Source organism: Platichthys flesus, chromosome 15 (genome assembly GCF_949316205.1).
Source record: "Platichthys flesus chromosome 15, fPlaFle2.1, whole genome shotgun sequence".
Taxonomy (NCBI): Eukaryota; Metazoa; Chordata; class Actinopteri; order Pleuronectiformes; family Pleuronectidae; genus Platichthys; species Platichthys flesus.
The window spans coordinates 2497708-2512783 of record NC_084959.1 but is presented as its reverse complement, the minus strand read 5'-3'; the positions used below and the strand labels follow the sequence as shown (position 1 = coordinate 2512783).

Below are 15076 nucleotides of genomic sequence, written 5' to 3'. Positions count from 1 at the left end.
CCCACAGGTTTGCATGTGAGGGACTTATCGCTGTCCACGTGTTCCACTGTGAGCAACGAGCTATTTTTGAAATATGTAATTATGGGTTGTATAAGGCTTGAACAGCATGAAATCAATATATCCAGAGGGGCAAAAATCTAGATACCAGAGGATTTTTCTTTACTCTGTAGGACTCCTTTTGCAATTTTGAATGAAATAACACATCCAAACATCTGAGATCATATATATATATGTATATATGTGTGCGTGTGCTCAGTGGTTTTAACTGCACAGCTTTCAAATGCTCCTCCCAAGTTCTCACTGTTGAATTGTTGGACGCACTCAAACAAACTAACGGCTTCGTGCATCTGTCGTTGTTAGATTTTATTATCTGTGGAAACGGTCTTGATGTTGCAGCAAAGACAGAAGCAACAAAACAAAATGAGTTTCATAAATTCCAACATCAGATGTTGCTTTTTATATTTGCCTCTATTATCAGGTTTGTGATTTGTCAGATTGACTTGGCACCGCCTGTCAGGCTGAACGCTCAAGTAGCGTTTGGACTCAAATATAAACAATGTGCAAACTGGTGTCAGACGCGTCCAATTCTATTATCTTTTATGTGGATTTAATAAAACTGCTTCCAACTCCTCTGTCAGAAAACGCTGCTGTCTTCTTCAGGCTCTTATGTGTTCAGTGGCCGGCTGCAGTCTGGATGAAGTGCTGTTAAGTCCTTTATACAAAGTGAGGTCACAGGGTTTTTAGGTTTTATGAGTAATAATTTATGATCCTAATAAGTCAAATCATATCCGTTTTATTTCATCACAACAGGATTGATCCGCACTTCTCATACGAAGCAGGTTCGAGCTTTAATCTTATAATATTACTGACAGAGACCCGACATGAGCGATAGCTGGGTTATACAGGCAAAACATAAAGGTGCATGATAATAATTATAGTTTATTAAATACAAGTTTTATAGTTGTCAGTTTACGACAGCGGCCCTGAAGTGCAACACAACGGTGAAGCACATTTAATCAGCTTTTCTCTTCTGTTGTCTAGCTTTGTTGAAAGCAGCTTTTCCATGAGGAGCTTTTTGATTTGTTCTTATGTTTTCTTTTGTGCATTTGTGTGTTTTTGATCAACCGTTGTGTGTTTTTCTTATTTACCGTTGAACTTTTTCAGTTTGCTCTCTGCAGATGCTGTTGTGTTTTGCACTTCAGAGCCTCCGTAGACTCTAACAAACACAGGAGGATTTCTTCTCTAATTCTGACTCATTTATTGTATTAAATGTGTTCATATATTTATATGACCTGAAGTTTGAGTCACATCCACTCCTGACCAGCTGGTGGCAGCAGCTGATCTCAGGAGGATCCAATCGCCCTCAGAGAAAGAAGCAGACAAACAACAGGTAGACGAAGAAGAAAGCGACCTTCAGGTGCAGATTGTAAACTACTAATTTAGATCAAGCTGTAATTCTGTAATTTACTAAAGTTTCCTTTTGTTGTTTGTGTTTACTTCATTTAATTTTAAACACTTAATGAAGGATTCTATTCCACTTAAAATAATAAGTTCACCTCTGTAATAACAAACTAAATGAATTACCTAAATATGAGTCTAGTTTGAGTACATTTAAAGAGTTTTGATTCATGCAAAATAAAAATATGAAAATAGAAAAATTATATATTAAATAGAAATGAACAGGGAGAGATGAATATTGCAAAGTAAATAAAGTTAATATAATGATTATAATAATTATTATAAGTATAATATTATTATTATCATTAAAAATGAAAATGCAATACAATTTGCACAGGCAAAGGAATATTGAACAGCATAAAAATGTATACTTATGAGTTAATTATAATTATTATATTTATTATTATAATAATAATTGATCATTTGATTCCCTTAAATAAAGCTCCCCTGTTATCGGTTACCACAGTGTCAGTATGTCCGGGCGGCCCGTGAAGGCAGCACCAGAGGATGAAGGGGGCTGTCACCAAGCTAGCGTTAGCCACACGATGCTAACTGCATTGAACGCACCAGCTCCGTCAACATGCTCCTGAGTGTCTATCTCCGGTTTTTAGCCGCGGAGCTTCTCTAAATCCCGGGTTAGCTCGTTCACGATGCAGCGCTTCAACGAGCCGAGCTAGCCGGGCCGGCGGACTCTGCGTTCCCCGGTCGTCTTGGCCGCAGTCGGCTCGCTAACCCCGGAGCGAGTTGTTGTTAGCTTTAAGCACTTAGCCTGGCGAACATGGCGATCGTGTCCGGCTCCTGCGCCCGGGTCAACGGCTCCAGGAACGGGCCCTCCGCGGCCGCGACGCCCTCCGGCTCCGTGGGGCAGTCCCAGCCCATGATCGCGGTGTGGGAGTGGCAGGACGACCTGGGCTTCTGGCGGCCGTACAGCGGCCAGGTGAGCGCCCACATCGAGCGGTGCCTGTCGCCGCGGGGCCACCGAGGAGCGGGACACGGCTCCACGAGCATCTGCCTCGGACAATCAGACCCCAGCCTGTCGCCTTATCTCATCGACATCCCGAGCCTGAAGCAGTTCCGCCAGGACACAGGTGACACACGGACGGCTCCATTACACTTCTCACCTTCTTCCACGAACCTTTTATTCACGTTCTCATCACAACGGGGCCTGTTAGCTGCGACGCTAGCTACTTAGCATTAGCTCTGTTGTTTTGATATGTGTTTACACAGCTGCTAGCTTAGATGAGCTAAGTGCGTGATGAAGTTGTGCGTTTAGTTGAACTCCAACAATCATCAGCTTCATTTTTTATTCGTTAACACGTTCACATGACGTCGTTATAACGCGTCACTCAGCTGACATTAGCATATTAGTGTGGTTTAGCTCAGCTGATTCGTGCTAGCTACTTTAAATCAGGGTTATCAGCTCGTAAAGCTTAGCAGCTAACGGGTGTAGCAGTTCCAGTTATTAATATATGTTTATGAAACTAAAGCACACAAAACAGATTGTGATGCCATGACTTTATACCACACGTCATAACAAGACGTCACAACACAACACAACACGTCATAACAACCAAAGAGTGTAAAAGGCTTAAAAACTAGAATTAAAAGATTACACTAATACCCTTTAAACAGAGAAAAAACTAAAGCAATAACACGCACAACTTATGTAAAATACAAATATTTGAGGATTGAAATCTGTCACAAGTAGCAGATACAAATCTAACTCAACGGAAATTGAAAGCAGTTATTAAAAATAACCATTTGAACATCTCAAGGTACTGGAGAGTTAGGAGCTGCCACTTTAAAATCACCAGAGTGTGAAGGTGCAACACTTCAGTTAAATGGTGAGGAGCCAGCCTGTAAAGAATAATACAAACAAGCAGTAAACTCAATCCTGAATTTGACGGTTAGCTAACTGACAGCTACTCGTCCTCTCAACCTTCCTCTGTATATCCTGTAGGTGTGTTATTATCACACTAAGTAGTAGAAACAGTTTATTCATGGCAACTTGTCTCTTATTTGCAGGAAAGACCCGGTCGGTTCGCCGGTCCCTGTTCGCTCAGTCCTCCGGCCTCGGCAGCGGAGTCTACTGGGAATGGGCCAACGACGAGGGAGGGTGGACTCCGTATGAGACCCGAACCTCCATCCTTCTGGAGCACAGCTATCAGGCGCGTCAAGGCACCGCGGACCTGGGCCCTCATGGATATAATTACATCGTGGATCTCACGTCTCTGGCCCAGGTGAACAAAGCCACGGGCTTCAGGCGGCAGGTGCGACGTCAGTGTAACCTCCCGTACCCGCTGGCCTCCAACGGCCCCCCAGCCATCCCCTCGGGCCCCGCGGGCCCCCCCGCCATCCCCTCGGGCCCTGCGTGCTCCTGCCAGCAGTGTTTGAGCCACAGCAGCACGGGGCCCATTCCCAGCCGGTCACGACACTCCTTCTCGTCGGGGAGTCTGAACAGGCCCAGCCTCCAGGTGACCGGGAGGGCTGTGCCCACTCACCCCACATCGGTCTACTCGCCCTACCCACGGAGACCCCTCTCTGTGGGGGCGATGTCCTGGGGCAGCCCCTGGCCTCCACCCCCCTCTGGTAGTCAACTGGCTGCGCCGCATCTGACCAGCTCCGCCAGTGCAAATGGGTTAAGGTTAGTGTCTTACACATGTGTTGGACTGGGACTTGTAGCACAATATAGTTGTGTTAGAGTATCACAACAGAGAGGATGAGTTGCTCGGGCTAATTTGGCTGTGTGTGGGGGGGATGTGTAATGGGCCCCTCTCCGCCCTTCCCTCTCCTTCCTCTTTGTCTTTCCTGTCTGTCTCAACTTTAATCTATCCTGTCAAACAGGAATTACAAAAACACGTAGCTGCAGCCCTGTTCTGTGGTGATGTGTTTGTTCTGGCTCAGTTAGCATGACTCTGGTCTTTGTCATATCCTGACTTCTCCTTTGTTCCTCACTTCATAAACTTCTAGATAAAAGCTATTACACAATGTCTTGTGTTGTACATTTTGCTTATCATCTTGGCTCAATAACATTAATATCTCACTGACACAATTAAACCCTGTGTTTGAGAAATACACTTATTCAGAATCACTTAGCTGTGGCACTTCAAACTGAGGTTAGGTGCGGCCTTTTGGTTTTAAGTTACCTTTAAGTCATGTGGCGGGAACTTGATCGATCTGTGGAAAAATGAATGTATTGGAGATGGTTTCAGGTCAGGTTAAATATGTTATCCTGTTATCATAAATACAATATTATTTATTATTATTAATTAATGAATCAAAGGATCCCTAAATAAAAGACAGAGACAAGTCATGATGGTCATACAGGTTAGGATTGGAAAGACCCCACACTCCACACAGCCTCTCAGGACAAATAGAAACAGGACATTAAGTCCAAGGAAGATGAAGATAAGATTCTGTCTCTGTATAGATGAGAGAATCTGTTGAAAGCTCATTTGTGCAGAACAGTTTTAAATACTTGTTCATCTATATAATGCTTCAGAGGAAATGTCAGAATATTGAGATATTATTTATATGCCTTGTGAAGCGTGTTGTTTGCAGCCTTGTGTTAAATAGAGAGAAGGAGGTTCTCAGCAGCAGAGAGAGAGAGAGAGACACTGGTCTGAGTTGAGAGAACGGGGTGAGAATGAGAGGTTCTTAAAGAAATCCTGCTCAGACTGCACGCTACCCGACACCGGGGCGACAGTTCACCTTTCAGCACGACAGGGACCTGAAGCTTAAAGCCCAGATAACGCTGGAGAGGCTCCGGGACAAGTCTCTGTCTGTCATTAGTGGCCCCGGCTGAAGCCCAGATTTAACCTAACATCCACCGTTTGTAGAGAGACCTGAAGATGTCGGTTCCCGTCCAACACGACAGAGCCGGGGAGGATCTGAGAGGAGATAACGGGATAAACTTCCCAGGTCCATGCGTTCAGAGCTCGTAGAGACTCGTAGAAATACACTGGAAGCTTTGATCGCTGCCAAAGGTGTTTCTACTAAGAACTGAGTCAACGCTCTGAATCCTCGACTGGGATGTGTCAGCTGTGGATTTTTACCAAATTTACTTAAATGTCCAAATAAAGGAAGAGCTTTGTTTTTCAATAGTAACCCGTCTTCCTCTGTACTCTGCGGTTTAATGGTGTTGAACATCATTAATATAGTTGTTGCTGCAGCTTGTTCAGTGCATTAAGGCACCGGACACTGGACTCAGCTTCCTTTATTCAGCAGGTTAGCTGACGTCAAGAGATCCTCAGTATCAGGGACATGTTTCCTTCTATTGTTTCCAATGTCCTCTCGTTTGACTGATGAGTGAAACCACCACGCTCATCGTTTTCATTAAAGGCTGATTTGCATAGTAAGCAAATATACTCTGTCCAAAGACATCAATAGTAAGTCACTAGTTTCACTCTGGTCCTGCAGTTAATGTTTATTTGTTGTTATTCAGTCTCAGGCTCTATCAGTCATTTGCTGGACAATCTAAAAATGGTCAGATTGGTTTGGTAAATTTGACGTATACCCAGTGAATGTGACTGGTTCTGTGATGTGTGTTGGACTGGGATTTTTACTGATAAAGCAAAGAGATTGCAGGTTTTTTTCTTCTTAACACTGGTCCTAACGTGACTCTACCTAACCTTTTGAATCCTTGTACAAAAAATGTTTCTTAATTTTATTTGCTTGTCTCTGTTTCCACCGACTGAGTGTCTCCGTCTTTGTCTCCTGTCCCGCAGCGTCCCCTCCATCGCTGTGCAGCTGAACGGATCCACCAGCGTCAGCTCGGCCCTGGCAGGTAAACGAGCCACTAACCCTCACTGTTCCCTCAGCCTGTTCTGCACCACGTCTCTGAGCCTGATGCAGGTTTTTCTATTCAGTATTATTTTAGTCTTTCTATGTGCTCTGCATGTGTCATGTAGGTGTCAGGCTGTTACAGTAAAGGAGGGAACATGCACAGTTAATACTAAGCAAACTTAAAGAGCATAAAACCATAAAGAGATGTGGTGGCGTGTGGGGTAATGATGTTGCTTTTTATTTTAGAACCCATCAGAGACACGTCCATTCAGCAGGAAACAACATCATATCATTTGTTATTCCAGTATGAAGGAAAACAGCCTCCACACGGGCTCATCTTTTATTGAGAGCCGACTCAGGTTTCCTCGTGTTGTACAAAACAGTCAGTCCTGGATGTGAAGGAGGATTGACTCTGTCTTTCAGTGTCTCCCTCTGAAAGACGAGTTGTCCCACAGCTCCTCCTCCTCACTGCGTTTTGACTGAGGCCTCAAACCTAAAGAAACAGAACAGAACAAACAGTTCTCATAACTTATACCATACGTCCCTGTAGAGTGAATCTCTTGGTTCAGATCATTTGAATGTGGATGTAAAAATAGATCAGTGACATTAGTCAATATCATATCTTTGGAGAAATGTTTCACTTGAGTTCATGGTGTTCGAAAACAAATCCAGTCTGGGCTCAAATTAAAATAATCAGTGTCATAGAAATGATTTATGATTGTGTTAATTTTGCAAGTTTCAAAACAATGCAAAGGTTAAATATCAATCAGATCTGAAATGATTGAACACAAAGATGAACAACATGGCTCCGCTTCCATCTGTTGTTCAATAATGAAGCCAAAATATCCCAGACCCTATCCTGCAGTGAGCCTCTAGGGGGCGATGGAGAATACTTCTGCTCTCTTTCATCTTTATTTACAGTCTATGAATTTAGTTCTGTTATTATTGAACAGCCATTTGAAACAGTTCCACACAATCATCAGATACATCAATGAACATTTTACCAGGAACACCTGCTTACTCATGCATTTATCCAATCAGCCAATCATGTGGCAGCAGTGCAACGCAGACATAGGTCAGTAGCTTCAGTAAAGTTCCACGTCAAACGTTAGCATCGAGGAAACGGGGGTTTTGGACGGTGGAGTGATTGTTGGTCAGAGTGTTTCTGAAACGGCTGATCTTCAGAGCTCCAGTGAGCTGCAGCTCTGTGGAGGGAAGCGTCTCGTTGATGGGGAACGCTCAGACTGGGCTCAGCTGACAAAACCACCAAGATAACTCACATAACTCCCATAACAACTTTTATAACCGGGCTGAGCTGAAAAGCTTCTCAGAGCGAAAAACAAGTCAAACCTTGTGGTGGACGGACGACAGCAACATGTCGGCCGACAGCAGTAATCTGAGGCTGAGGTGACACCGGCTCAACAGCACTGGACGGTTGAAGAAGTCCGGTTTGATGAGGCTGCAGATCGTGGGGTCAGACACTCATGGACCCAGCAGATGAGTGCTGGTAGTGGGGGTGTAATGGGAGACCTTGGGCCCCCTTTATACCAATCAGTCCTGGTTTGAATGGCCCTAGCTGTCTACCCTGCGTCTTACGGCTGTTTCCAGCTGGATAATGCTCCGTCCCAACAAGCAGGATCAACCTCTTACTGGTTTCCTGGAAGCGAGTTGACAGTGTGAACGTGACACATGTGCAGAAATGATGTGATGACGTCCCGTCAACATGACGCAGGGTCGCAGTGGAAAGTTTCCAACCTCTTCTGATATCACTGCCACAAAGATAAAAGTTGTCACGACACACAAACTAGAAAATTAACTTTGAACGGGGGGGAATACAAAGAGCAGAACCCTCTGGGATCCTTGTCTCAGGACGGAGACACGTGTGATCGATGTCTAGTTGTGAAACATTGATCCGTAGAACTCGTATTTGTTCACCCTGAACCAGTAAACCAGTATGGAGTCTCAAACCCAGTTGGTTTCGATGTGTGTGTGTGTGACTCAGTGTTTTGTGTCTGTGTGGCGGTCTCAGTGGAAGCCTCGGCTGCTGCTACATTTCTCATACCTTTTTGATTTGTTTCTTTCTGCTCCTGCATATCTCCACTTGCTCTCAACCCTCACCTCCCCCCCCCACTCAAACCCACCCCACCCTACCCCTGCTCCAGGCATGGCCTCCATTTTGATGTCAGCAGTGGGACTCGGCGTGCACTTCACCAATGCCCCCCTCCCTCCGCAGCAGCAGCAGCAGCAGCAGCATCCACAGCCTCCTCAGCTTCAGCAGCAGCATCCTGCTCCTTTCTCTCTTCCTCCTCCTCTCCTCCCCCCCGCCAGCAGGCCCAGCAAGCCCCACAGCAGCAGCAGCAGCAGCAGCAGTTCAGTTAGGAGAGCAAAGAGGCAGCACAGGAGAGGTAGCTTCTTCCACTTGTCCTTGTCCTCTGTTGGTCCACGTGTCATCACCACCGGCTTTGAGGAAACATCTCATCCTGCATCTCCTCACTGTCCTTTGTCTCCAGGTTTTCATCGGGCTGCGTTCACACGGCTCCTCTGAGGTTGTTAGCAGGAAAACAAGCTGCTGCAAAAGTTCTGTGCAGCAGTGAAGGAGGAAGAATAGACTCGTAGAATTTAGATTTATAAAACTAAACTAGCACCGACCTCTCTGCTGCCCCCCCCCCCCCTTTAGTTTCACTCCATCAGCTGTTCACCCACCATAAATCCTGCTTGTCCATCGTTACTGTTCATCAGAGAAATGTTCTCCCTGATCGTCATAACAGGAAAGAGAAGCTGGGAGTCAAACACGGCTTTAGACTGTCCTGACCTCAGAATTAGAATATATATATATATATATATATATATATACATATTAAGGGAAAGTTATTGTGCATCTTTGCCTTTTATTGAGAGGAAAGTGCAGGTGTGAAGTGGGTAGAGTGTGGGGGGGGGCAGCTGCTGCAGGAGGATTCAAACCTCCGTCGGCCACCAGCTGAGCCAGAGGGCGTCCTCATCGTTAGAATATTTAATACAAAAAGTTGTACACTTTAGTGTGTGTCTGCAGGAGAAACTAAACCCAACTTAAATTAAAGCTAATTATTATAAGTAGTGTTTAAGATGAATAATCAAGTTTTCAAGGAGGTTCTTCACACAACAAACACGTTTTCTATTGTTTTACAAACCACATAATGATTAACTAAGAAGTAAACATCAGGTAAATTGATCATGAAAATCAGGATTGAAGCAGCTTAACTCAACCTTTTGGTTAAACTGTGTGTTCCTGGGCTCAGCTCTGGAATCATATCATTTCCTGCTTGTTTTTCCATCTCTGCGTTGCTCTGACCTCTGATGTCACTTCCTCTCATGTCCTCTCACTGTCTGTCTCACTGTCTGTATCATGTCCTCTCACTGTCTGTCTCACTGTCTGTATCATGTCCTCTCACTGTCTGTCTCACTGTCTGTATCATGTCCTCTCACGTCCACACGTCAGACAGAGACAACCTGACGTCTCTGGATTCAACTGGAGCTGTTCAGTGTATTAAAAATCCCCCAAAAAGACGACTGAAGATGAACGTTGAGAAGTTTGTTCCCTAAACGAACTCGACATCACTCGTTTGTGTGTGGGGGGGGGGGGGGGGGCATGTCAGTGTCTGTAACCATCCCTCAGGCTGCTCATTGTCACCATTCATTAACACTGTGTGGTTCATTGTGTTGTCGTCCATTCAGATCGACTCTGGCTCCACAGATTGTGTGTTCAATGCTCTTCTCTCTTCAGGATGTTCTATCTGACACGTCCACTTGAGTATTTAGCAGAAGCAGAAAGAAAAGAATTATAAAGTTTGTGACTAATGTTCTTCTACAATCTGTGATGTCTCATATTCTGCTTGGCTCCTTCAGAAGAACTCGTTATCGTCTCTTTTCCTGTCTCGTCTTATTCGTGTCTTTGTGTCTTCTGCCTTGTGCCTGTTTCAGCCTCGGCTCAGAGATCTGAGGACGTGATCCGGCGCTACATGGAGGTGGTGGCCGGCGTGCCCGACGAGGTGACGACTCAGCCAGCGCCACTCACTGTTTGATTGTTGTCACAATATCAAGGCTCAATTGAACATTTGGTTCAATTCTGTAACTTTCCCTAAAGACACTAAACTCAACATGTCCTCTTGTCCCCCCCCTCAGGACTGCATCATCTGCATGGACCAACTGTCCAACCCGTCCGGCTACGAGACGCCGGCCAGCGACGCCGGCGGCCACAACATCCTCCCGGACAACGTGGGCAAATTCATCAAGTGTGGCCACACGCTGCACATGCTCTGCATGCTGGCCATGTACAACAACGGAACCAAGGTGCCAGACTCAGGGCAGCGCCGGCCTCTCATTATGTGGACAGAGGTTCAAGATGAATGACTCAAAGTGTGACGGAGGACGTGTGTCACTCCTGCTGAGAGGAGGACGAGGAGATGGACACCGTGTGTGTGTGTGTGTGTGTGTGTGTGTGTGTGTGTGTGTGTGTGTGTGTGTGTGTGTGTGTGTGTGTGTGTGTGTGTGTGTGTGTGTGTGTGTGTGTGTGTGTGTGTGTGTGTGTGTGTGTGTGTGTGTGTGTGTGTGTGTGTGTGTGTGTGTGTGTGTGTGTGTGTGTGTGTGTGTGTGTGTGTGTGTGTGTGTGTGTGTGTGTGTGTGTGTGTGTGTGTGTGAAATCACTATAATCAGCCCCCATTAGCAGGTCAGGCCCCAGCAGAGTCAGACTGGTTTTTAAATCAGAAACAGCAACATGTCCACAAGGTGCGGGGCCAGTGGGTGAACTGGGAACCACGAGGGAAACACCTGCTGAGGTCCAGGAGCTTTAAACAGATCAACCAAATTTTTATTGAGATGATGAACAACTCTAATTTAACTTGTGCTGAAATAATCCTTTTTCTGCCTAGAATATTTACTCGAGTTCAGTGTGTTCAAATATCTCAAATTTAATTTAACAAACAAAAGGCCTCTGACGGACCTGCCCCTAAAATCCGAACCCATCAAACATATCTCCTCCGCCAGAACCAAAGAAGAAGAAGAACTATTACTTCTGCATATTTGCTGAGTCATTACTGTTTCTGGTTAAGTTTATTTAAGACTTTGTCTCCAGCCCACTGGTCTGGAAATGCCAGTTCAACAATAAGTAGAAGTGGAGTGAACTTGGTATATTTTCCCTTTTTGTTTGTTCTTCCATTGAAAGTTTGGTCTTAAATTAAAAGTTAAATTAAATCTTAACTTGTTTATATCTGTAAACATCCTGGAGAATCGTTTATTTAAAGGGCTTGTCCACGTGAAGTTAATACACAATAAGTGCAACACATTTAGTACAAACAAACCTGAACTGGTCTTCGTGATGGGACAGAGGAACCCCCCCCGAACTCACCAGTGGGTCGACACGTGTTTGATCATCTCTCTCTCTCTCTCTCTCTCTCTCTCTCTCTCTCTCTCTCTCTCTCTCTCTCTCTCTCTCTCTCTCTCTCTCTCTCTCTCTCTCTCTCTCTCTCTCCCTCCTCTCTCTCTCTCTCTCTCCCTCCCTCCCTCCCTCCCTCCCTCCCTCCCCAGGACGGCAGCCTGCAGTGTCCCTCGTGTAAGACAATCTACGGAGAGAAGACCGGCACGCAGCCCAAAGGCAAGATGGAGATCTACAGCATCGCCCAGTCGCTGCCCGGCCACCCGGACTGTGGCACCATCCAGATCATCTACAGCATCCCCCCTGGCCTACAGGTGATAACTCCTCAGCATGAAGATCCTCTGACTCTGATAGAAGAGCTCAGTGAGTGGAGGATTCAGGTGAACATCTCAGCCACAAGGAGAACGAGCTGTTCTCTGCTCGGCCGAGCTTCACGGAGCAGGAGGAGCTCAGATGGGTTCAGGGGGAAATCTGTGTTTTTATTAAAGATTGATTTCATAGAAGAGACGTCTCCTCTCAAACAGCCGGGTCACGTGATGACATCAGACTGGTGGATATGAGACCTTGTTTTCTAGTAAATGAAACAAGTAAATGAGTATCTTCAATGACAGGGATTCTGTTTAATGTGTATAAATATATAAATATAAGAAATGCTCCTAAAGGACGGTGAGGTTGTTACGTTCGACGAGTGAAATCCAGTTTCCCCCCAAACAGACATTTGAACAGACCGATGTTCAGAATCAGTTTCTGTGGAGTCGTCTCTTCACAGCGACTTCCGTCTTTATTACGTTCTTCATTTCTTTTGTGTGTCCTGCTGAAACCACGAGTGAAGACAAACTGCGTGAATCAGTTCCACTGATCTGAAGTCAGAGGATCTCCGACCTGGTTTGTATCGAGCTGTTGCTCCGCCGCTCACAATCTGCAGACGCCTCAGTGATTAGATTATTTTTTTTATGGGTCCAACTGATGTGAAGTATTAAACTTTCACTCTTTCCATTCATTTATCAGTTTGTTTGTTTGTTTGTTTTCCTCCTCCACCTCCAGGGGCCGGAGCATCCTAACCCCGGGCAGCCGTTCAGCTGCAGAGGCTTCCCTCGCTTCTGCTTCATCCCCGACAACGACAAAGGCCGGAAGGTAAAGAGCAGACGCTCTAGATCCGAGTAGATTTAAGTCTTCAAGGCTTGTTTACAGTGTAAACACATCACACAAGTGTTTAACTTCACTTCCTGCTTCAAGATCCTCACCTAGGAGATGTGATTGCACCGAGTAGTTCTCCCTGTTTATACCAGTGACTGTGTTTTATATATCGAGTTACTAATTCAAACCAAAATGATCAGAAGCATCATGATAGAAAAACCAGCTGGTCTCTGCCTCCTCCTCACTAACGTCTGCTCCTCGTCTCCTCGGTGAAAAGGTGCTGGAGCTGCTGAAGATGGCGTGGATGCGGCGCCTCATCTTCACCGTGGGCACGTCCAGCACCACGGGGGAGCCGGACACCGTGGTGTGGAACGGGATCCACCACAAGACGGAGATGATGTCCAACTTGTCGGGCCACGGCTTCCCCGACCCCAACTACCTGGACAATGCTCTGTCTGAGCTGGCGTCTCAGGGCGTGACCGAGGCCTGCCTCAAACCTCCAGGGGGCGCCACCGGCGGGAGCAGCTAGGCCTCAGCTCCCGGCTTCACACGCTTCCACTCAGAGCCGACCACAGACGTTACCCACCTCAACGACCCGGGGGACCTTCTGCCACCTCCATCATTTAGTAGAAGACAGCGTCCAGGGGGAAGGGGGGGGTGGGTTGAGGACAGGTCATGGAGCTTCTCTGTGGAAGGGGCGGGGCTGAGAGCGGAAGGGGCGGGGCTGAGATCCACATTCCCACACATCACATATTCCAGGAGACTGAACTCAGAGAGAAACTCGTGTTTTATCAAACCTCCACGAACTGGACACGACTTCTCTTGACTTTGTTTTTCCATCGACACTCGTTTGTTCCCAGTGACAGAGAATCGGGACCAGTTTGAGGAAAACGACAATGAAGAGGAAATGTTACCGTACAAAAAGTCGGAATGTTACGAGAATTAAGTTGTAATTTTGATCATAAAGTGATAATTTTGCAAAGAAAAACAATAATTTCCAAGTTGGTTTGAGATTTTAAATCCAGAATTTACTGCACATTTTTCTTTATCTGGAAATATTACGACTTTTCTCTTGTATTGTCACAATGTTGTTAACGCACTACTTTGACTTTGTTATTATTATCAGGTCCCTTTTATCATAACAATGACTTTAACCTCCGAATGTTACGACTTTGCTCTCGTAACATTTTCACCTTGTTCACAAACACGTGTTCTTCATCTCGGCCCCCCCCCCCCACCGCTCGTCATCCTCATCGTCCAGTGGCCATGAGAACGGCAGCTCTCTCTCTCTCAAAAGTCTCATGAAGCACTTTAGTTCTGACGGCAGTGCGTTTAGCGGAGTGACTGGTTTCCAGTGGAAGGGCCGTGAACTGGTTTTAAATTGGGATGTTATGCAATTCAAGTGTTTCCAGCGGGAAACGTTTGTGTTTAGTTCGACGTCACTGAAACCTTCGTAGCACAGCGAGTTTATACGAACCCGGGGCAATGCGTTACTGTAAATACAAATAAACAGGAGTGAATGGACAATATGTAGAAAACAAACAAACAAACAGACTGGGGGGGGGGGATAAAGTTGTATATTTTGAAAGGTTAACTTCTGATTTGAGGTCACAGTTCATTCCCTGATTTGAGGAACAGACGTGTGATGCACTCGCTCCCGGTTCCTCTCGTGGGTTAGACGGTTGTTTGTCACTTAATGTTTGTGTTGCCGTGTGAGAAGAGACGAGGTGATTAGAGTGAAAGTCTGGAGAAGAACGTTTTGTGACAATCAAGGTCATGGAACTCGTGTTGATGGAACGAGCCGGCTGCCGACTCTCCTCCTGTACTCGCATCACTCTGCTCACAGTCGCTGGACTGGGTTTTGACATGTAAACAAGCAAAACTGAAAAAAGTCTGCAATAAAGAAATGAAGCAAAATGAGTCGTGACTCTTATTTCTCTCTTTCACTGCAGCTAGCAAGTTTTAAGTTTGTTCGTAGCATCAGGTGAAAACTCTGGGAGCTGACGTACAACACAAACAATAACTTTTCAATTTGTTTCACTGTCTCATCATCATGAAAATGTTTTTTTTACATTTACTTCAAAGATAATTGATGGATCTCAATTTAAGAATGAGTGTAAAATCTGGATCTAGTGAATTTAAATGTTGGAGCTCTGCTGAGTGACTTCTGGTTTGTTAATCAGCAGGAAAAAGAAAAATCTACTGAACCGATTTCCATGAAACGAAGTGGAAGGAGGGTTCTAGAAAGAACTGGTAAAATCCTGGATAGGGACAAAGTTACATGAATTG

At 45.5% G+C, this 15076-nt stretch overlaps 1 protein-coding gene across 2 annotated transcripts; it reads left to right on the top strand.

Annotated features, from left to right (window-relative positions):
* Positions 1-1927: 1927 nt before the first annotated feature.
* On the top strand, positions 1928-14707 carry dtx2 (deltex 2, E3 ubiquitin ligase). Of its 2 annotated transcripts, XM_062405950.1 has the most exons (9): positions 1928-2546; positions 3484-4102; positions 6186-6244; positions 8406-8648; positions 10201-10268; positions 10402-10569; positions 11803-11964; positions 12695-12784; positions 13065-14707. In XM_062405950.1, exons 1-9 carry the CDS (start codon positions 2237-2239, stop codon positions 13314-13316), a joined length of 1971 nt encoding a protein of 656 aa, XP_062261934.1. In that variant the 5' UTR covers positions 1928-2236; the 3' UTR covers positions 13317-14707. The 2 variants fall into 2 exon arrangements, with proteins under 2 accessions (XP_062261934.1, XP_062261935.1); XM_062405951.1 differs by lacking the exon at positions 8406-8648 and having other exon boundaries at positions 1931-2546.
* The last annotated feature ends 369 nt before the right edge of the window (positions 14708-15076 follow it).